This window comes from Volvox carteri (genome assembly GCF_000143455.1).
Source record: "Volvox carteri f. nagariensis unplaced genomic scaffold VOLCAscaffold_16, whole genome shotgun sequence".
Lineage (NCBI taxonomy): Eukaryota > Viridiplantae > Chlorophyta > Chlorophyceae > Chlamydomonadales > Volvocaceae > Volvox > Volvox carteri.
Window position 1 is genome coordinate 961,458 of NW_003307559.1, and position 23,475 is coordinate 984,932.

Consider the following 23,475-nt stretch of genomic DNA (forward strand, 5'->3'; position numbering starts at 1 on the left):
TGACCCCAGCCGCCAGCCGCTCGTCATTGAAGGGCTGCCCGTGCTCCCGAACCGACCAGAACGGCGGCAGGTCGCGCTTGTTGGCACGAATACCCGGCTCCTGGAGTGCGGGGACGGGGCCAGGATGCGTATGTATGTGCGTGCGTATGTGCGTGCGTATGTGTGGATGTGGTGGGGTATTGGTACGGGAAAAGACTTCCGTACGTGTACGATAAGAGAGGTGATGTTAATGGATGGTTTGCCGTGTGCCTGGTTCAGGTTTGATTTGGGTCGTTTAGGTTGTCTGTATCGGGTCGGGGTTACAGCGGGTCGGTGCGCAGCATTGCGTGTGTGCTCGTACTCGTTCGGTAGGAGGGAAATGGTCGTACCCGTCAGGTGGGGGTGGGGGGTGGGGGTGGGGTGGGGATAGAGCCAGCTTGCTCGCCTACGACCTGTGGGGCACCCTCCCCACTTACCCATGTCTCAACACACACACACACACACACACACACACACATCTCTACCTCTCCCCCCCATCCCCCCCCACCTGATCTTCTCTGCCCCAGTACTGGGCTTCACGGGCATGGCGAACTTCCTCCACACGAGCCTGTAGCAGCAGCAGTAGCAGCAATAGCGGTAGTAGCAGTACAGGCGGTAGAAGCAGCCATGGGAATGTTGAGGGAGGGAGTGAGGGGACGCAACGTGGATGCCTGGTTAGGCACCGGCCAGCCAGTCAGTCAGCCCCCCACTCGCCCCGGGGACCACCACCCAATACCACCTGTGTACCACCTTAGGTACCATCAGCCAAAGCAACCGTCGCACCGACTTGCCAACCGCCGTGGCCGCAGCCAGCCAGCCAGCCAGCAGGTAAGTTAGTTGATTTCCCCCCACCGCCCCCCCCACCCCAAACTCACATCCCTCCACCCACATCCCAGCCACCACACCCAGTCCACCCTCCCTCCTCCCCCCCTCCCTCCCTCCCTCCCCCATGGCCCGGTACCCACACGGGCAGCTTGGGTTTTATCACCGGCGGGACGCTCCCGGGGTGCGCTGGAGGGCCGGGGCCGGCCGCCTCCCCCTCCACCACCGCCACCCAGCAGTGCGGCAACGCCACCGCGAGAAGGGGTAGCAGCGCGAGCAGTGGCGGGGCGGTCCAGGATCCCCCCCCCGCCACCTGCCGGGCGACCTGCTGGGGCGGGGAATGGCTGTGGTGAGCGAGGGGGGTATTGAAGTGTCTGGCGCCGTTGTTGTGACGCGATGGATTTGTGCTGGAAACACGATTTGGGTTTAAATGAAAGATGGTTCTAGAGGCAGGCGGTGGCGGTAGTGTTGGCTGAGTGATTAGTTGAAGGAGGTGCGGGCAGAATTTGTCGTAACATCAGGATGCAGGATGACCCGCATGCCATCGGCAGCGCCGAACGCGACGATGAGTTTTGGGTTTAGAGAGGTTTGTATGTATTACTTCAGGTTTCAATATACTACGTTATTCGGAATCTGAGAGCTGTTGGGGCAACATCCGCGTCTCCTCAACTGCTGTCCGAAGTACAAACCACGGAGACACCCGGACGTGAGTTATATCACCTTGCGTTTTATACAAGCCGAAGGACTTAAAAGTCCCTGCGTTATCATTTCGCCCACGGCTTCCTCCGAGCGACTCAGCCATTGATAGTAACTCTTACGAGGATCCTATTCAGTTACCCAACAGGATTACAGAAGTCCATTATAAATGAACGGAGACTTTATAAAAGACTCAACGAAGCGATAGGACGCGGCCCACCGCAACTGTGCACAAAGACCGTCGCGTGCGTCAAAGCAAGTTGCAAAAGTTTCCAACATTGGTCAAAACCATCCTCAGATTATGGGTGCTATTCGCCTGCCTTGGAAGGAGTTAGATGCCGTACATTTGACCGATATGTCCTCCGCGAAAATTGAGTTATCCAGTTCACGCTTGGTGAATCAGATATAAACCTAGGCGTCATAAGTAGTTACACATAATTCCATTAAAACCAGGCTGATGCCTCAAAAATGCTTCGGTCCTGGCTTGACATAGTTCAGCACAGACCTCTGGTTCCTCAGCATTGTTGCTCAGCATAATTCCTCCTTCCAGGGTAATCATGGCTAGTCGACACCGCCGGACGAACACTAGCACTTGAATGGACAAAAGGCATCGAACACGACACGACTTTTTCCGGTAGTCTTCTACCGGACAACCGTCCTAAAGGCACAACACGTCGTCCCTGCAATTTTTTCAAGCCTTTACGTTTTCATGTGTTACGTTACGTTAAAAATAAATCATGGTACTCAACATGGAAAATCGCTTACAATTTGTCAAGCACGCTACGAGGGAGGGTTAAGCAGGCAGCCCTTTAGTTATAAGGATTTCTTACGGGGATTTTTTCTGTAGATAGATTGCATTTCACGACACCATACTTCCCGCTTACAGTTCTCGATGATGCCATTTACGGCGCCACCCTCGTCCGGTCGCAAACGAAGAGCGGAGGCGCACAGTCTTGTGGAAATGTGCCTGACGAGCGGTCGGCGGGCCTTCCTGTCATTCGTATGGGCTGCAAATCTTCTGCGGTCCCCAAAGCGGCGCCGGATGGTCGGCGGAAAAGTTCCATGGTGTTGCTTTAACACGCTGCAGCATCGCTACCTCCACCAGGCAGTAATCAAAGCTTCGAAGACATCACGCGCCGCCAGCTGTGTGGCAGCCGCGCGCACCGGCGACCGGTCAATGCCGACGCGGCGCCCTCGGCTTGAGCGTGATGCTTCACCCACCCTCGAAAGTCTGAAAGACTCGGTCCGTACTACTCTTGCTACACAAACATCCGACGTCGCAGCACTGAGCCATAGCGGCTTGCAACTCAGCGACGCTTCAGCTGGTGCTTCCTCTTCCCTAACCGAAGTACCTTGCCAGCCTCCAGCCTCCGTCCCCCTTCCAGAGGTTTTCCCACATGAAAGCGATATGAGTGCCGATGGTTCGTGGCGGGACTCCCTAGGTCCGGGGGAGGCCAGGGAGCTTCCCGCAGCGCTGCTAGTGGCTAGAGCCGGCACTCCGCTACTGTCGGCATATCAGGCCCGACGGCCAAAGCCAAAGCCCTCGACTTGCGTGGCAGCGACACCGGTAGGGACGTGCCTCTTGGTCATTTGCACACACACACACACACACACCCCTCATACACACCATACACATACAGACACACACTTATATGGACAAATACGCTCAGGTCTCTGTTTATGTGTGCCCTTTATGGACGCTCTTGGTTTCTCTGTTTATGCTGCTCCCTCCCATCTCTCCGTTGCGCTTAGCTCCCTCGCGTTTGGGACTTTAGGGTTTTATTGTTTCCCTCGGGGTTGGGTAGGCACTGTAGCCACGCCGCCGTGCACATGCAAACTTACGTTGGCTGGTTTGTGGGAAAATGAGATTGGGAAGCAACAGAATGCGCGCACCGCTGATATCTTCTGTGGTCTGTGGAAAACCCAAAATGGGTTGGCAAAGGCGCTGGTTGGCAAAGTGCGGGCCAGATCGGGGGGGGTGCCGATGAGGGGCAGCAAGCTGGTCGATGGGGTTGTTGGTTGCTGTGTGGCCACTTGCGCGGTGCCACTCTATTTATTTATTCATTGAAGAGGACAGAGCCTTTTGCGACCTTCCTACCTCCTTTTTCTGCGTTCATCATCATCATCATCATCACCATCATCACCATCATCATCATCATCATCCGCCTGCATCCTTGCCTAGGTCGGCCCGGCGACCAACCTCCAGCCTCTCCACGCATCCGATCTGGCCCGACTGCTGGGAAACAACACCTGGCTGAATGACGAAGTAATCAACTTCTACATGCTTCTGATAACGGTACGGCACATCTGTCGTATTGCTTGTCGTGTCGTACCACAGCAATTAGGCACACGGGGTCAAAACACCACCATCAACAACAACAACAACAGGGGGGCAGCGCCGCAGGGCGGGGCAGGTGACTCTTGCAGACCAGCACAGAAAAGAGAGAGCCCAGACGGACGCCTCGGTCGCGTCATTCCATTTATTGATTATTTCTGCGGGAAGTTTAAGTCGCCGCATTAGCCGCTGCTGCCGTTTTCCGCCGCTTCGAGGGAAGAAGAGTGTTTGGGTTCGGGGAGCGCCCGTCACTGTGACTTCCGCACTTCCGCACTTTCACTAGTCGACCCCCCGCGGTCACTGACGGGGTGCCGCCGCCGTGCCCCACATCTTACGTGTCTAACACTTGACGTGTATCTCCTCTCCGGAACCCGGCGAAAGAGAAATGTACCGCCGCGGCCGCTGCTACTGCTGCGGCGGCTGCTATTACTCATTCCGGCAAGAACGTGATATCCCCCCCCGATATAGATTATCGGTCCCCCTGCTGTGCTGTTGCGAGGTTTTTTTCACAGAAGCGTGCGGCAGCGGCGGCGACGGTTGCGGCATCTCAGGAGGGGGAATCCGGATCCGAGGATTTCGGATCCAAGGTTGCAGCCGCCGACAGTAATGTTGTTCGCGAGGGCGGTACGAGGGGCCCCCAGGTAACGACTCCGCGATGCTCTGGTGGCGGCTGCGGTGGTGGTGGTCAAGGTGGTGGCGGCGGCAATTGTGCTACTGCTGCTGCGACTGCTGCCGCTGCTGCTGATTCTCCTGCTGGGGGTTCTCAGGGTCCCGCATCGTCGCGGAAGCAAGCGGTGGTATCTGCCGTCGCGGCGGCGGCCAGCAACCGCGGCGCTGCCGCGGCGGCGGCTGCAGCTGTAGCGGCGGCTGGGCTGGGCGCAGTGGCGGCGGCGGGCGCGAAGCGGCGGGCTACACAGCAGCGGAAGGAGTCGATGTGTACGGCAATTGAGGGGGACCCAGCGGCGCCGTCTGAGGCCGTGTGTGTGGGTACGGTAGCAGCTGCGGTGGCGGCGCCGCCGCCGCCGCCGGCGATAGCAAGTTCTAAGGCTCTGGAAGTCCCGCCGGCGCCGCCAGGAGACTTTCCAAGCCTCGGGGGCGGGCACATACTATTGCCGCCGCCGCCGCTTCAGCAACCGCAGCAACAGCAGAATCTTCAGCCTAAGAAGCGGTTGTGCTCCGTCTTTGCATTTAACAGCTTCTTTTTTAGCACCTTAACTGGAAGGGGTAACCGCAAGTGCTTCAAGTACGATGATGTACGACGGTGGACTCTGCCATCCCGTACATATACGGCGGACTGCGTGTCGTCCCGGGACCTGCTGTTGTTCCCAATCAACCACGGCAACTGTCATTGGTGGGGGGGGGAGTGCCTTTGCAATGGGGGGTTACCGAGTGCCTTTATGATGGAGGGCCGCTAGGACCAGAACACCCGCTTCCGTACAGAAAACCTTTTGCGCTGCTGCCATTTCCTGTCTTTCTTGAGGGTTGATGTAGATCTGCCTGCCTGCACCACTCAAAACCCCAAGACAGTTGCTCATGTCCTAAACACCTCCTCTTCCGGGGGGGCATGGCCTTGGAAAACTACAGCCGGCTCGCAGCAACAACGGGGGTTTCCCGGGGTATGTATGTACGCATGTATGTACGTATGTATGTACGTATGTGTGTATGTATGTATGTATGTATGTGCTCTATGGGGCGAGGACGTGGCGAATTGCAGTCCGGATTTTAATCCACTTGGGCTGGTGAAACCTGTTGATGGGTCGCCTGTCTGTCTGTCTGTCTGTCTGCAGGTGTCTGGCCGCCATCTGGCCGCGACAGCGGCTGGTGCAGTACTTTGACAGTTTGGGGGAAACCCGAGGGACTGCGGACTGGGTGATGAGTACATTGGTGCGCTGGCTGGTGAAGGATCTGGAGGATAAGGGGGTGACCCGTGGGTCAGTGGTACGGGAGGAGGAGGCCAAGGCGGTGGCGGCGAAAGACGCGGCAGCGCCCCCTGGCGGTGCAGCGGCAGCGGCAGCGGCAGCGGCAGCGGCGGGCCCCGGTCGAAGGAGAAGAGCTCATGCAGGGTCAGCGGAGGGTGTGGCGGCGGATGCGACGGTGGGGTGGAGACGGGAGGCTTCGGAGCAGCTGCGAATTCCCAAACAGGCATGTCTCTGTCTTTTATTTTTTTTTTTGTGTGTGTTTACATTGCCTTCATGTGTCCCTGTGCCGTGTGTATTGGGGGGTTGCCGGCTGTGTACACCCCGTGGACATATGGTGGTGCTGGCTGGTGGGGTAGACCGGTAGACCACAGTAAAAAAACAACATCAAACAAGCGGCAAGCTAATAGCTCGACAACGTGGTGGCTGCGGGGTGGCGGTTGCTGAGCTGGTATTAGCCGGGGGGCCCTGGCCCCCAACCAACTACGGAGTATGCGGGGGGCACCCCGGTCCAACCCGGATTCAGCTCGCCACGTGCTTGAAAGCGGAACTGTGCGGTGTATGCTGTGCGTCCCTGCCGTACTCCCATACTGCCGTATATGCACGTAATTCATATTGTGTATGTGCATGCGTATGTCAGTATATGTGTCGGCGGCCCTAAAGCAACACACTTAGCTGGTGTTTAGTCCTTCCTCCGAACACGCACATCTGGCAGCCTTGCGTGCCGGGTTCGAATCTCATGCCATACATATGCGGGACGTGATGACATCCCTTCCGTGACTAGGCCCGGGGGATATGGCTGCTGGCGAAGGGGGTCAGGGGAAATATGGGGGAGAAATCACATGGCAAGACGCGTGTGTGTGTGTGTGTGTGTGTGTGTGTGGTGTCTCTCGGGGGATTCTCTCGGGGCCCGATGCAACCCCACTGACTCACTCACTCTCTCACTCACGTCGTGTTGATGTTCTGTGCCCCTGTGACATGCCCCTTTCTATCACCTCTATGGCCGCACTACGCGCCTGTGGACCGCGGGGGGGTACTTGTGCCTACATGCCGCCGTCCCCGTCCCCGCCCCTGCAGCTCGACCACAGCAGCTGCGGTGTGTTTGCGTGCGCCTTTGCGGAGCTGTTGGCGCGGGGAGTGCCGCCCGCCGCGTTCCGGTTCTCGCAGGTGCGGTCTCCTGTGAGCTGTGAGCTGGGCTGTGTGGGTCGGGGGTTGTGGGCCCCGGGGTGGGATGGGATTGGAATTGGAGTGGTTCAGAACGTTGGGGCGGATGGGTGCGTGTTTTTTGTGTCGATGTGTCAAGGCGCGGGGGGTATTTGGCGGAGTGCGCGTGTCGGCGGCTGGAACATCGGGGTGTGTGTGTTATTGTGGTAGGGGTTGGCTTCCTTTGGAGCGGCTGACCCTCTATCTCTTTTGGTACAACGGCAGAGCGGGTGTTGCGAATGCTTTGGCTCTCTTGGAGCTCATGCGCTGCGATTTATGTGCATTTTTGTGTGTTTGCGTGTCGTGTATTTGTTACATCTCTGCCTGGCCTGACGTTGACCGGGGAAGGCCCTACCTATTGACTGTTGAGTATGTGAGTATGTGCATGCTGTCTCCTATCTGCCGTATATCGCCAGCTTGTATCTCACACATGTGCCCACCGAGCGCAGGTCGATGTTCCCGCACTTCGCCGCGGAATGGCCGAACAGCTGCTGCGGCGCGAGCTGTAGGGGCGAGAGCACTGCACTGCGGTGTGCACCCTGGCCCCCACATCGGGGCTGAAATCAGCTGAACTGAACTGAACTGAACTGTCTGTGTGCGTGTGTGATGTGTGATGTGTGTGTGTGTGTGTGTGTGTGTGTGTGTGTGTGTGTGTGTGTGTGTGTGTGTGTGTGTGTGTGTGTGTGTGTGTGTGTGTGTGTGTGTGTGTGTGACTGACTGACTGTGACTGTTGCTGTGACGAGGGAGCATTGCGAAAATGCTAAATGCAGATGAGAAGTCAGCTCAGATACAGATTTGGTGCGGGGGCCATGTGCCTCCGGGGGAGGAGCGGTACAGAGGGGGGTTCCCGGGCGCCACCTCAGGCGGCGGTTCGCAGGCAACTTGAACCCCTAGGGTTCCACAGCCGTCCATCAACATGGATGGGGTCACATCCACCCTCACAAGCTGGAGGGACTTATATGACACTGTTAATCGGGACTGCATGTATGTATGTGTGTTTATATGTATGTATGTATGTGTTCGTGGCAGTGAGCTGGAGAGGCGGATCGAAAAAGTCAGTGAGTGGCTGTGTGCTTTTCATCGGGCTGGTTTTCGGTATGTATGCCATGTGTGGGGACGTGTGTATGAAGTGTGGGACAAGGGGGTCATGTATTCACCCTGTGGCCGCTACCCTGCGAAACCCTGCCTTACGCGGTATTTTGGGGCACCCTCATCCAGTCAACCTAGCCGACTTCTCAGTGGATCGCTCAGGTTCCGCACCCACCACCAGCATCCAACGGAATCTGCCGGGTCGACGGCGGCCCAACTCCATTTCTGGTCAGCTCGCAGGTTATCCTTTATCCCAGGTCACCATCGTCCATCGACTAGGTGCACTTTTACCTTCCACCCTCGGAAGGGGTTTTCAACCCTGACAGGTCTCGATCCCGGAACCTCGGGGGCATCGGTGTGTGCTTTCGCAGTAGTGCCTGACCTATGTATATATGTATGTACATCTGTTTATGCCACACCTTATTCAACTGAGCCTGACATTGGACAAAGCCAGATGCCACACCCCTTAAAGGAAAAGCCGCCGAAGCGCTGTATGTATATATATGTAAGTATATCTGTGTATGTGTGTGCATGTGTGTGTATGTCTCTTCATCTAAAGCACTCATACGCTACGTGTGATGCGTCTTTTCATCTTGTTGTCCACTGCCTTTCTGAATCCTGATGTTCATATTGTTGTTACTGTCGTTGTGATCGCTGTTGAAGTGCTTCTTGTCTTGTGACCTTCAAGGTCGTCGCCATATCGCGGTGGGGTGGTGGTGGCTGGTCATGTCAGGCCATGTGCGCCATACGTCATGTACGCCATATACATAATATAAACCATGCGGCGGCCATATCAAGCTCTGCTTCTCACCACTTGGGCTTGTCTATATCGTTTACTCCCCCAGATGGTGATGTTGCTTTTAATCCTTACATGATGTGCATTAGTAGTCTTTTTATCCCTGGGGCGAGTGCGTGCATGTACTCTGGGAACCGGACCCCCTTCATTTTCCCGGGAAACCCTTCCTCCTGTCCGCATTCCGTGCTCATTATGAAATGAAGGGACATGAGGCTTTCAATTTGAAAAAGTGAAGCACCTGGACTTCAACATGCACCGGCCACATTGTTTTCCGACAATGTCATATCCTGTAATGGCTCCCCACCTGCAAAGCCTTACCCGCGTTTACATTGTTAGGCGGTCCTCTGATCCGCACTCTGATCACGTGTGTGGTTATGTGCGAGCTGCGGAAATCAGCACAACAACATGAGTCATTTTTACATTCACGACTGTTGCGTCGTGTTTTACATGTACAGCAGGACATGTCACGGAGGAGGTTGCAGAGACGGCCTTCAGAAACGGCTAGGACACGCAGGTGCGTGCATACCTTCAAAAAGTCTATCCCGTACAGTATCGCAGTACACCACTTCCCAAACTCGTGTATCGTGTTTCCATCGTTGCCGCGGCAGCTTGCAGTTTTAAGTCAGACACGTCGCAAAAGGTCGTAGCGTTGGGCGTATTGAATAAAAGAGGAAACACGGTAAAATGCAAAGCGCAGAAGCCAGGAACATGTGCAGTGTGAAGTAGTGGCCGAGCTTAAGACGCCATGAATGACCGCCCCAATGATGGGAGCTAGGTCAAAGGCGCGGAACGCGAGCCTCACGGCCCGCACGGCTGCACGCCGACATTCCTTTAGCCCTGGCGAATTATCCCCTGGGCTGTTTGGAGGGGCCTGGGCGTAAGTGGTTCCCAGGGACCCACCATCGGGCCGCGCGAAGAGTTTGCTTGGGTTTCAATCTGTACAACTTGCGGGACGTGCCCTCCTAGTCCACAAATGCTTTGGCGAAATGTCGGTCCAGGCACAGGCTATGAAAAACGCACGGAGGGCTGACGACACACACACATGCACACATGCATGCATGCACGGCGCACGACCCGTGTTTATATCCACCTCCCCTGCGCTTCACGCCGTGCAAGCCACCATGCATCGAGACTCCCAAGAACCCCAAAGAAGGAGTCAACATCAACATGACGAACCGGATGAAAGACAATGCATACACCGCAATCAAAGCCATTGTGCCATATCCACGTATCAAGTAGACCCGGTTATGGCCAAGGCAGGGCGGATAAGTGCGGTACAAGCCGCCCATGCAGAATGTGGGTTGGGGCTTTATTATGTAGATTTTGGAGACTTCAGGAATCCTCCTCAAGGGAATCAGCTCCCGCAGGTAACCCATACATATTTTTAGACCTGGCGCCCGAGATCTCTAGAGATGGGGTCGAGAACAGGCAACCAAATCATTGCGTCTTCTTGCAGAACATGCAGCGCCCTACTGCTGGCTACTGCAAACAGCTGGAAGAGAAAGGAAAAAAGCAAGAGCAGTGGCAGAAGATTGACTACCATTTACCTCGGAATGCCATCTAAACAGATGCCAACATGAACAAAAAGGACATCATCCTTGCGGCTTTGATGCTGATCGCGCATTAGCATTACTAGCACTCCAAAAACAAAACATGGCTCAAGTGTAACCTGCCGCTTGCATACGTCTGTACATGCAGCTGCCCGTTCCCCTGCAGACAGAGCACCACCAGCACACCATGGTGCTGGTGGTGGTGGTGGTGGCCACCACCACCACCACCACTGCAACTAACTAAATTAAGTCTTGGACGTTATAAGAAGTCGCTCCAAAAGCAATGGAGGCGGCGGGTAACAAAAGCGCCTGTACACCCGTGCCAAAACACATAATTCCAGCATGCATGCACTTTCCACGTTTTTGTCGACCACACACTCAAATTACTAGCGCACTACTGCGTTAATACGACATTGCCAGACCTGAAGGACCTTACTGATTATTACCTTACCCCCAAACAAACTTGTCACTGAGCGATAAGGTTGCCACCGTGTCCAGACCCTCGACGCAAACACCGAATACCATCATCATCATCACCATGATCATGATCATCACCACAACCATCTCTAGGCACCTGTATTCATTCCCGCTCCCAGGCACCATTTACTCCCCAAGGGGCGCTGCTCCCCAACTGCTTCCAAGTGGTAGGTGGCTATCCGGGGAGGGCGGGAAAGCCATCATCTCCCGCACCGCCGAGGCTACACGTTGCCCCCGCGGTAGGAGTTCGGCCAGTTGACTCCGAAGCCGTGGCTGTTCTCAACACCGGACACCGTACCCGATGCCGCGGGCGGTGTCGATGCCGACGGTGTCTTCACAGTATAAGAGCTGCCTGCATATATATAACCATTTTGGCGTTTTACATGCGGGCACCAGCGATGCAAAGCATAGCATAGCATGGGCAGGTTAGTTTTTAGTTCAGGTAAAGGCGAGGTGAATCAGGTTATGTTAAGCCCGGTTACCGTCCGGGGCCTTACATTCCTTACACATGCGGCCACGAGCCGAGGAGGGTCATGAGCCACCGAAGAGCAGTCTCCCACTAGAGAGGGAAGATCTTTCCTCAGCTCCCTCAGTATATATATAACATATATATAACATATGTATGGTGTATATTATATATAACACATGTTATAATATATATATATATATATCATAAGTATAACATATGTTACATTTATAACATATTATATATTTGTTATATTGTAAATATATGTTATTTATACATACACTCCGGGATAAGCAGGCACGCACCACCCTAACATAGGTATGGAAACCCAATCTGCCCCCTAGGGGTATGCCGAGGGTGCTGACACCCCGGCCTCTCACGGCCTCTCTCGGCCCGGCTGTGGAAGGCACTTCCCCCGGCCCCCCTCTGTCAACAGTCCCCTCCAGCCGCTCACGATGCCGGACGTCCCCGTTTCCATATACTGGATCCCCTTTGCTCGTTACATGCCCCGACTTACCGCGTTCCTCTTGCTTCGTGAAGGGACCCGACGTGAACGCCAACACCAAGAACAAGAGGAGGTAGGTACCGCACAAAATGTAGTTAAACGCATACGTGGACAGATATGTCTGGTAGTCGGCGCTGCTCCAGATGCCATACTTCTGAAGTAATAAAACATTTGCAGATGAACAGACGGACAGGCAGACAGACAGACAGAGGTTACTGCTGCCTCGGTAAAGGAGTCATCGCAGCATTGCAGCAGGGGTAATTAACCCTTAGGAGTCCTTGTGGGCACATGTGCAGTCCCCATGACTGGCGAGGCGCAAGGGAAGGGAAGGGGAAGGGAAGGAAGTGTTGAACCCATGGAACCGTGCGCTGGCTGACTGACTGACTGGCTGGAGCGACAACCCCGCTGGAGCGTCACCTGGCTTTGACGCATTTCTCTTTGGTCAACGTGGCCGCCCGATACCGACAGCTTCTGCTTAAGCCATAACTGGGCTCACTCATGCGGACACGGCACATTCCGACAACATCGCACCTACCCTAAAGTTGTCCGCTAGGACTTCATGTGTCTGCAGCACGAGACCCGCCAGAAGGCTGAAGAAGCCAGTGTGGGCGCAAGACCCTAGCATGACGCCGTAGCCCAAAGGCAGGGTGCCGAAAAAGCGCCTGGGATGGGATGGGACAGGTTCCGGGGGAAGGGTGTATTTCACAGTTGGGGGCTTTCCCGGAGGCACACGCGTTCTGCACGGAAATCGCGTGTGCATACACGGGCATTTACCTAATAACACCACAGCCGCAGCGGTTGTACTCACCCGATGAGGACAAAGAAGCTAAAGATGATCCAAAAGAGAACCACAAGAAAACCAAGGATACATGACGCCAGCAGGCTATTCTTAAAAGCCTGTGCGAGGCCAAGACAGTGAAGCGTGCAAGAAGCTAAGCAGGATTTCGGCAAAGGTAAAGGAGACTTCAACTGGCCAGTTGAAAAACTTCGCTAACCTCACGATTCTCAAAATCTCTGAGAAATTGTACCCCCTGCGGTCGTGAACGAGGCATTTTCGAACTTGCGGAATGCTTTCTTTCAACGAGTGAATCCAACGCACCCATTTTATGTTGTGAAAGGTAACAAGGCTGATGGCCAGGTATACTGCTGAGGCAAACTGCAATACGGTACAATGGACTCGGGTGATCCTCGTTCCGAAGGACTTTTGCATCGATACCGGTTATAGCATACCAGGTTTATAGTCCATAACACCCAGACAATACAACGAGGACCAAAGCAGCCCATTCTGCCTTGTGTTCGCCTTTAATCTTGCTCAGCACAGTATCGTCTTCCTCTCCTGATGACTGCAAGAATGTATAGGTTGCCACTGTATTCATACAAGGATAGTATGTATGTCCAAGTATTGAAAGTGAAGCGTAACATCCGGCAATCCCAGGGGTTCCTGACTTACGACAGCACGGGCAGTTAGTTAGATTTTAGATATATATAATTTCCCTGGCATCCAGCCTTCGGCCCATTTGCGTTTTATTCGTTGTTTCTGTGAATTTGCATTGCACATTGCTCACTCACGGGCATTGTTAACGTCTGTTAGTTAACACGTCCGCGACGGCGACGAGTGCACAGTGCAGCACCGCTCCTGCACAATCCACATCACAAATCCACACGGACTTCCATATCCATATTACGATCTGCAATTAAGGCACTACTCTTCTGCTGCACAACGTGCCATAACGGAACCCATAGTCGGGCCGCATTTGCACGTGCCATAGTTTGGCCAGGTTCGTCCAGGTGGAGTTTGGTAATGTGCCGCCAGGGCCGAAACTCCTCGCCGCATCTTCCCACGCAGTTAGTCCTCGCTTGCTGTCGTCCACTCCTCAGCTTAAGGCTATTAAAACCCGTCCACAATACGGCAGGCGAAAGCACGCCACAATCCTTGTGCCGGACAACAAACTGTTAATTGCATCCTTCACGAACGAAGTATGTTACTGACTGGCCTGGCATCCACCAGCGGCTTAAGCCTGTCGCTCAGGAGCTGTAAGTCTTCCGAAGCTTGCCCCAGCAGGCGCATGAGCGGGTGCTGCAGCGGCAATACTGGTGGTGCAGGTGCCGCAGCGACGTGTTGCCCACCCCACGCTCCAGGAACCCCGCTACCCTGGGTCCCCACAACATTTTGCGCCGTACGCAAACCATGCCCATTTCTTGCGAGTGCGACAAGTTCTATTCCCGGCCATCCGTTACTGGCACCATTTGCCCCGCTTGAGCCTGCACTGACACTCAAACTCGAAGCCGAACGATCAAAGCTAGGCTCCGCCGAAGTCATGTAGCCCCGGGACACCGACGACCCGCGGGAGGGATCCAGCTGCAGCTCTCCGTACGCGCTGCGTCCCGTTGAGCCAGGCCTTATCCCTTGCCGGAGGTCCCGTAGGCTCCATTCCGCCGCGGTCGCTGGCTGCAAGCCACGAGCTAGCTCGGCCCCGCCACCGGCTGCTGGAGGGGCAGCGGTGGTGGCCGTTGCGGCACGCCAGACTGGCGGGCCGCCACCTATCTCCAGCCGCATGGTCACTTGGCCTGCAGCGTTCCCACCTCGACCGCCACTACCAGGAGCATGTTGTCCTCCACCTGCTGCTGCTCCCACCTTACCGGTTGGACTGCCCGGACTGAGCGGTGATGACGCCCCCGGTGACACCAGCCGAGAGGGCGACACGATAACCTCTCCTTGCAGGCTGCCGCGAAGCGCGAGCACCACCACCCCGCCGTCATCATCCCCTCTGGCCGAAGCCATTCCGCTGGACCCAGGCTGCACCAGCAGATGCTGCTGCTGTTGGGGCCGGGGACGTTGCGTAGCGGAAGCTGCAGAAACAGCGGCTGCCACAGAGGAACCGTGGAAAGGCTGCTGGTGCGCGCTGCTATTAACTCGATGCATTCGTTGCAAGCGCTGGTCTCGGAGCTTCTGCAGGGCAGAAGCCGCCGTTGCGGCCACCTCAGCAATCGGGCTGCCCACGCTTTTCCGGCCATTCAGCTGCTGCTGTTGCTGCTGCTGCCGATGCGAGTCGGCACTGCTGGTGACAACACCCTCCGCTTCAACCTTCCGGCTCACTTCCGCAGTGACCGCCGTCCCTGCCGATACAGCCGGATGCCCTGCCATTGCAATCGACTCCGAGGCCCCAGGGCCCGAGTCCCCGAGCCAGCCAGCCAGCGTTGGCCTGCAGTACGCACCCTTGGAGGTCGACGCCAAGCTCGCAGAGTCTGATTCGGAGGCGGTTCGGATGTTGCTGGCGCCAGAGAATGCTGGTACTGGCAGTGCACGCGACTGGGGAGATACGGGTCCCACTACCGGCAGTCTCGAGCGCTCCGCTAGCTGGGAGCCGCTGATCCTGCCGGCCATCGGCCGCCATCCTACAGCCGCCTCCTCGGTCGAGTTACTACCACGGCTACCGCTGCTGCTGCCCAAGCCGGTCCCGCTGCCCGCGTCGCCCTGGCTGTCTGTGCAGGTGGCGCTCGCCGTGCCACCGTTGCTGCTGCCTTGCGCCTTGCGCCGGTCATCCGCATTATCAGCACCTTCATCATGTTGTCGTCGCTTTGCGCCAGTGCGGCCGCCGCAGTTGCTACCGGATGAGCTAGATCCAGGCAGCACCTCGTAGGTCGACATATCGAAGGTGTTTCCGTTGTGGCGATGCGGGTTGCCTTGGTCTGTACTGCTGCTTGTATCATCATGCACATTTTGTCGCTGATGAGGACTCTTCTGTGGATCAGATGGCAGCTCTGAAGGTGCTGCTTGAGACACCGGCCTCTTAGGTGTGGGCATGATGCAGGCTAGCAAAGTCGAGATGGGTGACAGGGCCTCTGGAGATGTAGGGAAAGTGTTTCGGCGGCTTTGGGAATTCCGGGTGGTGTCAGGCGAGGCTGCACGGCCGCGCGGAGGGGAAGATGCGCTTGGACGACTGGAATCAGCCCCTTGGGACTTATCGCATCCAAGGCGCGGGCCGCTCACCATGCCTGAGCATGAACTTGGTCCTCTTGGCGAGCCCTCAGCCGCGGTCGATGCTCGGGTGCATGGAGCCGCAGCGCTGTATGTGGGTGTGTTTTTTGGAACCGGGGGCAATGCACACATGTCAAACTTGGCGCCGACGAGTAACACAGACAAGGGATCGGACAGGGGAGGCTCGTCGGCTGGCAGAAAAAACAAGTTTCGACCCACCCAGTTCATTGCACGGGTTCGGCACTCGGCACCGCCACAGCCGCTTAGCACGCCACTGGTTGCTACTGATTGTCTTCACCGCCTTCGCATATCTTGCTACTGCTATAGCTCCTCCTCTTTGCTTCTTTGCTAATCCGATTTACCACGACACGCCAAGCCTTCGCAGTAACCCGCACCAGGAGTAGTTCTAGCTAACCTCCCAGCACCATGTCACACCGCACCTGTGTTGCCGCTCCATCGCGTCGGGAGCCCGGGCTACCGGGCTTGCGGCCCTGGAGATCTGATGATGGTCCCGCCCAGAGCCTCCAGGTGCCGTGGTGGTGGCCGCGGCGGCGGCCTCCACGGGGCTCCTGCTGCGGCTGTTCCGACCTCCGGGAACCCATGCAGGCGCTCGAGCCACCCGGCCGCGGTCGGGCTGCATGCCATGGCTTGGGCGGCCACCTCCAGCCACGAACACCGCTGCTCTGGTTGGAGAGGGTGGGCTCCTGCGGCTCATGGCCCGGTCATGGTCATGGTCACGGACGTCAGCGGGGTACCCAGCATCCTCGGTTACTACTACTTGGCCGCGGTTGGGCTGCACAACACGTGATGCCGGGGGGCTGCGGGTGGTGCCATCACCTCGTGCCGCAGCTGCAATGGTGACAGGTCGATGGCCTGGTGCAGCCACGGGCCGTGTGGCCCTGGGCCGTTGGATGTTGATGATGCCACCATTAATGCCACCACCGCCTCGGCCGGCAATACGCCCAAGCAATGGGCTTATGGGGCCACCGACGCGGACACCACCGCGAGCATAACCACGGACATGGTGGTGTGTGCATCGCAGCAGGTGGCCAAGCATATGCGTTGGCAGCGGCTGGAGGGGATGCTCCTCGGCACCGTCGTCGCATTCCACCGCCTCCGGCGTCACAGCTGTTTCAGCCTTTGCTGGTAGGCCCTCAGGCCCAGGTGTGTCCCGGCGCGCGGTAGCCGCCTGCGGCTGACGTGCAGTGGATGGAACCCCGGGACCATCATGGAAATGGCCGCAATTGTCGATTGACGCACCGCCACTACCGAAGCTGCTACATGACGTGCGGTCATCCTCATCTTTGCATGTGTTACCTTTGCTCAGGCTGCCAGCGATGTCAACAGGCTCGCAGTCAGGCCTGCAGCCCTGATGCTGCCACTGCTCAGATTCGATACTTCTGTTGCTGCTTCCCCCCTCCCTGGACACGTCCGCATCATGGGCAGACCGCTCGCTCTGATGCTGCCACTGCTCGGTACCGGAACTCCGTTTGTTCCCATTGCCGTGTCCCCCACCGTCTGGGTCGGCCCCAGATTCTTGGCCCGGATGCTGCCATTTCCCAGACCCATTACTCCTTCGGCTGCTGTCCCCATCCCGATACATGCCTGCAATGGGGGCAGGCTGCTGGCCGTGGTAGGGCCATTGTTCTTGCCCCACGCTGCTGTTGCTGCTGCGGCCGTCTACAGGGGGGGCCCCAGGGCTGGCGGCGTCGCGCCGGGCTTGCTGTTGCTCCTGGTGCTCCTCAGGGGTTCGCCGGATCCGGCGTAAGGCTCCTGAGTACCTGCGGCTCTGTGCCTCGCGGGGAATGGAAGCGAAAGCATCATTTGGACTTGTGCCAGATGGGGCCATGGCACGCAGGGACCCAGACGACACTGCCGGGTTCTCCGCACTGGCGGGCGGCACAAATTTTGGCTGCTGTTGCTGCATGGCGCTGGTATCGGAGCGGTAACGGCGCGGCGAAACCCGGGGGGCGCTGGACCGTCCGGTACAGCGTGTCGCAGCACTGGCTGATGCGTAGCCGCGCAGCTTTGGCATCTGGCGGACCTGATGAACCTGTTCGCCGGCAGCCGGCTCGTCCCCGGGTCTCTCCTCTACGCCGTAATAGCCGGCAGTGGGAGACGATGTCCGCGTATCGGTCCGAGCCCTGCTAACGGGCTGGCTGCCTGTAGGCGAGCGCAAGACGCCCTTGGCCGTAGGGCTAAACGGGACGGTAGCACCGGCACCATCGCTCCCTTCACCGCCGCTGTCTTCCAAGTCTTGAGGAACGCGCTCGGGATCGGTCTCGTCACCCAGCTCCTTGTAATAATGCGCCGGAGAGGAAGAACGAGGGTTTGAAATAGGCGACGATGGAAAGGATCTCCTTTGAGGCGAGCTGTGGGGTGACCTTGTGGTGCCTTGTTTGTCATGGAGAGCCTGGTGATGCAGTGAGGAGTCCTTGAAAGCCTCCAGATCCCGATAAAGCTGCGCCAGGTTGGCTTCCATACTGGAAAGTTGTTGGGATAGCGCGACTGGGGCCGTCAAGGAGCTGGGGAAGGCCCGGGGCGCATCGTCCTGCAGGCCCTGGGGTCAGAGCAGAGCAGGCGGACAGGGCGGGCAGTGCAGAAACGGTTACATTGAAGACGAAAGGAACAGTATCGGAAAGGGGGGTAGGCAAAAGCGCCTAGAGCCGGCGAAGGCATGGTGCCTGTAATACCGGTTGGGCCGGAAGGAAAGGAAATGCGCTGCGGTGTACGGCCTCTCAGTAATACGAAAGGAAAGCAACCGTACGGTTGCAGCGAGAGCCGAGCCAGCAGCCAAGGAAAAATTACACTTAAAATCTTAAAGTTCAAAAATAAAAAAGTTTAAATACTACTAGCATTCAAGCATAGAAGGGAATAGATTCGCTCAGTGTCATGTCAGTGTGTTCAGTTTGGTCGGATAATTGGTTATTTGTGAGACTTGCGACATGGACACACAGCTTTTCGTCTACAAGGCACGTTCAGAAAAAAGAACCGGAAAAAATAAGACGGCAATATCCCAACAGCCTTCGCATGAAAGAGGAAATAATTTGCGACAGCTAGCCGTTGAAGCTCGGCGGATCTATGCCGTTTCGTCTTCCAGACTTTCCGCAACGACAATGAACGTCCAAAGAAAGAATTCGCTTGGCCAATCCATTGCAATGAATGATTCTGATTTCGCCATAGTAAAATGTACACTGGGCATGGAATGCCCTTTTTCACAGGGCTTCGCGAGGAAGTATATCACCGCAAGACGGCGTCGCGTTCACCGTTACGACCCTGGCCATAATCGATTGTCCAGGTTTCGATTCCAAAGCCGCAGGATGTAACGTTGGGTTTTGGGAGCCAACCTAAGGAAAAAATTACGTCAAGAGAAAGTTAAGGATGTCACGCCAGGTCCCTCTTCCTTTCGCTGGCAAAACGACCGTGGGAACCGCAGCGGAAGATAATGGACAAGCGTTGTCGCGCAGATGCAGATTTTCCAGTTAGGTTGAATACGCACTAACCACCTCCCATTCTGCCTCTTGGCCACAAGCTTCCCTAGTCCCTAGTCCATGGCCCCTAATCAGGCTTTGACGGACACCCCCGCATTCATGCGGAACTTGTGACTTGTAACCTTGTAACCACAGCACGACAGCTCGGGAGACCCCTACCCCATGCGAGACGCGGGACTTCCTACCCCACGCTGCCATTGCACCGTTGCGTTTGGGGTTATGAAGTAACAAGAAACAAGCTCCGAACTACGCACCTCCTCCCCGTCAGCCTCGTGTGGCGATAGGCTAGGCGCCTCGAATTGCGCGTCCCCCTCCGCCCAAGCAACCCGGCCCCCTCTGCGCGGCGCCACGCCGTCCGCAGACTGCGCAAGCGGGCGCTCTGAATCTCTGCGAGAGGGTGAGACGGGCCGGCCGACCCACGACTCCGCGCCACCCGCGGAATGCAGCCCCGCCGCTGCTTCCGGGGCCGGCCTGCCATGGCTTGCCGAGCCGTCAGCATGCTGCGGCGGCACGAAATAGGCTTTCTCGCCGGACCCGGAACGGCCAACACCAAACTCTGGTTGCCCATGACCGGAATGATACTGCAGGAATGGGTTCGGATATTGGTCATTGTACAGCTGCGAAGGTGGCTTTTGCAGCTGCTGCTGCGGTCGCTCCGGTCGTGACGCCGGTGCCGCCGTGTCGCTAGCCAGGCCGTCTTCATCCTGGAAGCGCACAGTGTCGCCACCTGAGCGCTCCGGCCGACCCGTTTTCAGGCAGCCGGCGCCGCGGCCGTTGGGTGAGGCTGGGGCTGGGGCCTGGTCTGCACCTTGTGCAGGCTCGCTGCTGGCTGTTGGAGCCGCCGCCTCGCGTGTGCTCCGCTGCAGCGCCGCTCCACCACCACCTGGCATCCCCTTCTCCAGCAAACGCCGCAGCTGCTGCAGTGATTTGTGCTGCGCCATGATGGTGCGTTCCAGCTGCGCCATGTACTTTTCACGCTGCAAGAGCAGGGAATGGGACGATACGAACGCAGAGGGCAGGCCGGGACTGAAGTTGCCGTGGCCAGAAGCGCAGCGGCAGCTGCCACACGGTTTAATTGGGATGCCAGGGGTGCTCATCAACGTGGCCCGGAGAGGACCCACGTCATGGCTGGATGGCGGTGTGCACGCCACGCAACAGCTGCAGCAGGCGCATTGGTTGTTGCTCTTGCGTGCAAAGCAGACCGCAATTCAGGTCCCTTTGCAAAACAAAACGCACGCTGTGCATGGCCTTGTGCGGCCCTTTCGCATTCCGTCCGCGCTTCACCGCACTCTCCACAATTAACCTTCATGTTACTCCCGTTCTGTCCGCATCCCTACCTGCCGCGCCGCGCCATCACGCTTGCGGATCTCCTCGTTAAGCTCCTTCACACGTTTCAATGCCACTGCCAACCTGCAACGGTACCGGACCGCAAACCGAGCCGCGCTATGATGCATGAGCCATCGGCACCTCTACAGTGCAAATTGTACAGGACCCAAATACACGCCGCGCGTAGCGCACTTGCAAACTCCCGCACGGTGTTTCTTTTATCACAGTCTCGAGGACACAATCCAGGAGCGCACTTCATTTATGGTGCTAACATGACACGATAAGGACTTAGTGCGCGACGGCAGTAATCCTATGCTGCACGGTTTGGCACACATGACGCAACGACTTGAAACCTGGCTCCTCTCACCTATGCCAAGGTAATCCCCTGCAGCTGAGCGCTGGGATGTGGGAGGTCGCATCTGTGATTTGGACACTAGACCAAGACACACTCCGACACGAAACATGCGCAAAGTGCTGCTTATTGAAGCGCTTGACGGGATCGGTCTAGCAGCGCAGCGGTTCATGCCAGACCTGAGCAAGGCCCGCACGCACCTGGCCTCCGCCTGCACCGCGGAGCGCTTCCAGGAGACGCAGCGCAGCGCATGTGTGCCCCGGGTGGCCGCCTCGCGGCTGACGCTGTCCGCCAGTCGCTCTGACAACTCCTGCAGGCGCTGCTGCAGAGTGTCGCGCTCGCGAGTGAGTGCCGCGATGGTGCTGAAAGCCTGTCGACGTGAGAGGGACGGATTGCACGTAGAAAGGGCACGAAGGAGGGACACGTGGGGCGTGGAGCGGGCGAGTGGCGGATAGAGGCCGCCATTAAGTAAAGCCATCGCGACGGGTCAACCCTCAGCGAAAACCAGATGGCGCTGGAAGCGCAGAATCGGGTATGGCCCCCTCTCCCTACAGGTGGGACTATGTGGGACCCTCGGTGTTGGTTCAAGCTTATAAAGGCGTTTGCAAACGAGGCAACGGGGCCGTAGCTAAGTCAATACGTTTACGTTAGCAGCTTGCGTCTAGAGGAGGGAATGCTGGTAATGTTCTGTATCTATGAGACGAGACACAAAGCACGCGCTAGGGACAGGAGTATTACATGATCGCCAAGTCAGGGGTGCTTATGGGCTCGTCTTACAACTTTTGCTTGGGATTGGCGCTGCTGATGAGCAACCATTTGCTGCAGGTCGGCGTCCAGCGCGCCCGAAGCTGCTACTTCGGACAGCAGGCCCCCTATCTTGCTGCGGCGGATGAGGTCACGGCGCTCCACCACACCGTCGAGGTTCGCCATGCTGATGTAGCCCTGCTGCAGCTCCAGGACTCGCGTCTAAAGTCGCAAAGTCGCACGTGGGGAGATACGTGACGTTCCGTCCGTCCGTATGCAAGCAGAGTAAAAGAAATTATTGAGTTGGTGTCAGGGGATTGAATGGAGCCCGCACGGCTTAGCGCTCTGTCGCATCACTGTTCCATAAGCAGTGGCGTGAGGGGCGGTTCCGTGTAGGAGATGCACATGCAGGATGCAGATGCACATGTAGGACATGCACATGTAGGAGACGCACATGCACGTTACCGCAAAATAGGCTGGCCGTGAGGATTGTTAACTAATGCATGTGTAGCATCAGGATGAGGTAAGATCAAGCACTTTTCCTAAGTGCCAAGCGGATGCCTTTGCGGTATACTGAGGACCCCACACGAAGGACCCCGTCATTTGGGCAGATACATCGTCACTTTGACGCGTCCCCATAAATGCGAGCTGGTCATTCCGCCCACAGGTTTGTGCACCTGCATCATATCGTTCTTGGTCTGCAGCTGGGCCCGATCGTTGTTGGCTGCGACCAGCTTGGCGCTGAGGGAGGCGTTCTCCTGCTCCAACGAGGACAGCTGCGCGGCGAGGCGTGTACCACGGTCATCGTTGCGTTGCAGGTTCTGGCGCATTGCATCACGCTCGACACGCAGAGCGTCGATCTGGCCATTCTGGTCATGAATCTTTGCCTGCAGGGCGGCCACCTGAGGCAAGGGGGGGAGGTGCACGGGGGATAAAGGACAAGGATGTTGGGCCCGTCCAAGGACCACATGGGCATTGGGTTGCTATATGAGGATTGCCAGTAGTGGCTTTCACCGCACACCTGTGCCTCCAGCTGTTGTCTGCGGTCGCGTTCTTTGTACACAGCATTGAACGCATCCTCAACTTCTCTCCTGCTCCCAATGCTCACTCTGCTTCCCCCGCCATCAGTGTTGCCTCCTACACCACGGGATTTGGCGTCCTTAAGCTGCGTGCTTTGGTCGCGAACTGCGATGTGAATCCAGGTAGTGAATGCGACCGAGGGAGCCCACCTGCGCTTCCTTCAGCATGGAGCAACAAAGCGTTCCTCTCATATTCAGATAGTCCTTGCAGGAATGTGCGCTGCGCTGCGCTCATAGCTAGCTGTGGCCCTTTGGCACGGCGTTGACTGGTGCAACGAAGAATTGGCTATCCGCGTGCATCATTATTGACATACATCATGCTACGGCTAGGAGAGATCACTTTGTATGAGCGCCTCCTAACAATAGCGATTTGCTGTCCGTGTAATTTAACGTGCCATGCCGTATTTTAGGTTAAAGCGAACACCCAAAAAGCCAAATGATCAGACTCATGCAACTTGTGTATCAGAGCATACCTAACGGTTCATAGGTTTGACAACTGGCCACAATAGTTCAGATTATGTGGGATGTGACAGATGTATGGCCTCATTGTGGATGCTGCTTGTGAAGCCCTCATTACAATTGGACCTCGATATAACTTTCGTATACCGTATGGTAATGTACAACAATTATG

The 23,475-nt window shown here is 56.8% G+C and overlaps 3 protein-coding genes across 3 annotated transcripts in view; 1 reads left to right on the top strand and 2 right to left on the bottom strand.

Annotated features, from left to right (window-relative positions):
- The window catches only part of VOLCADRAFT_90304 (uncharacterized protein), a gene marked incomplete at both ends in the record, with an annotated part of 22,659 nt that extends 22,095 nt beyond the window's left edge, over window positions 1-564 (bottom strand). The window contains 3 exons of the mRNA XM_002949913.1: window positions 5-100; window positions 205-283; window positions 527-564. Coding sequence (XP_002949959.1) covers window positions 5-100; window positions 205-283; window positions 527-564 — 213 coding nt within the window. The remainder of the gene's footprint in view (window positions 1-4; window positions 101-204; window positions 284-526) is intronic.
- Window positions 565-2,428: 1,864 nt separating this feature from the next.
- On the top strand, window positions 2,429-10,114 carry VOLCADRAFT_104501 (uncharacterized protein; the record flags this gene model as incomplete). The annotated part of the gene is made up of 6 exons (XM_002949807.1): window positions 2,429-3,103; window positions 3,719-3,832; window positions 4,639-5,222; window positions 5,659-5,965; window positions 6,865-6,954; window positions 9,992-10,114. 6 exons carry the CDS (start codon window positions 2,429-2,431, stop codon window positions 10,112-10,114), a joined length of 1,893 nt encoding a protein of 630 aa, XP_002949853.1.
- A 904-nt stretch (window positions 10,115-11,018) lies between these two features.
- Window positions 11,019-23,079, bottom strand: VOLCADRAFT_104502 (uncharacterized protein; the record flags this gene model as incomplete). Its single annotated transcript, XM_002949914.1, has 14 exons — window positions 11,019-11,254; window positions 11,886-12,027; window positions 12,409-12,535; window positions 12,682-12,770; window positions 13,864-15,714; window positions 15,865-15,940; window positions 16,293-18,412; window positions 19,598-20,320; window positions 20,681-20,753; window positions 21,222-21,391; window positions 21,799-21,987; window positions 22,443-22,667; window positions 22,787-22,950; window positions 22,995-23,079. The coding sequence occupies 14 exons, from the start codon at window positions 23,077-23,079 to the stop codon at window positions 11,124-11,126; spliced, it is 6,165 nt and encodes a 2,054-aa protein (XP_002949960.1). The 3' UTR covers window positions 11,019-11,123.
- Window positions 23,080-23,475: the final 396 nt, after the last annotated feature.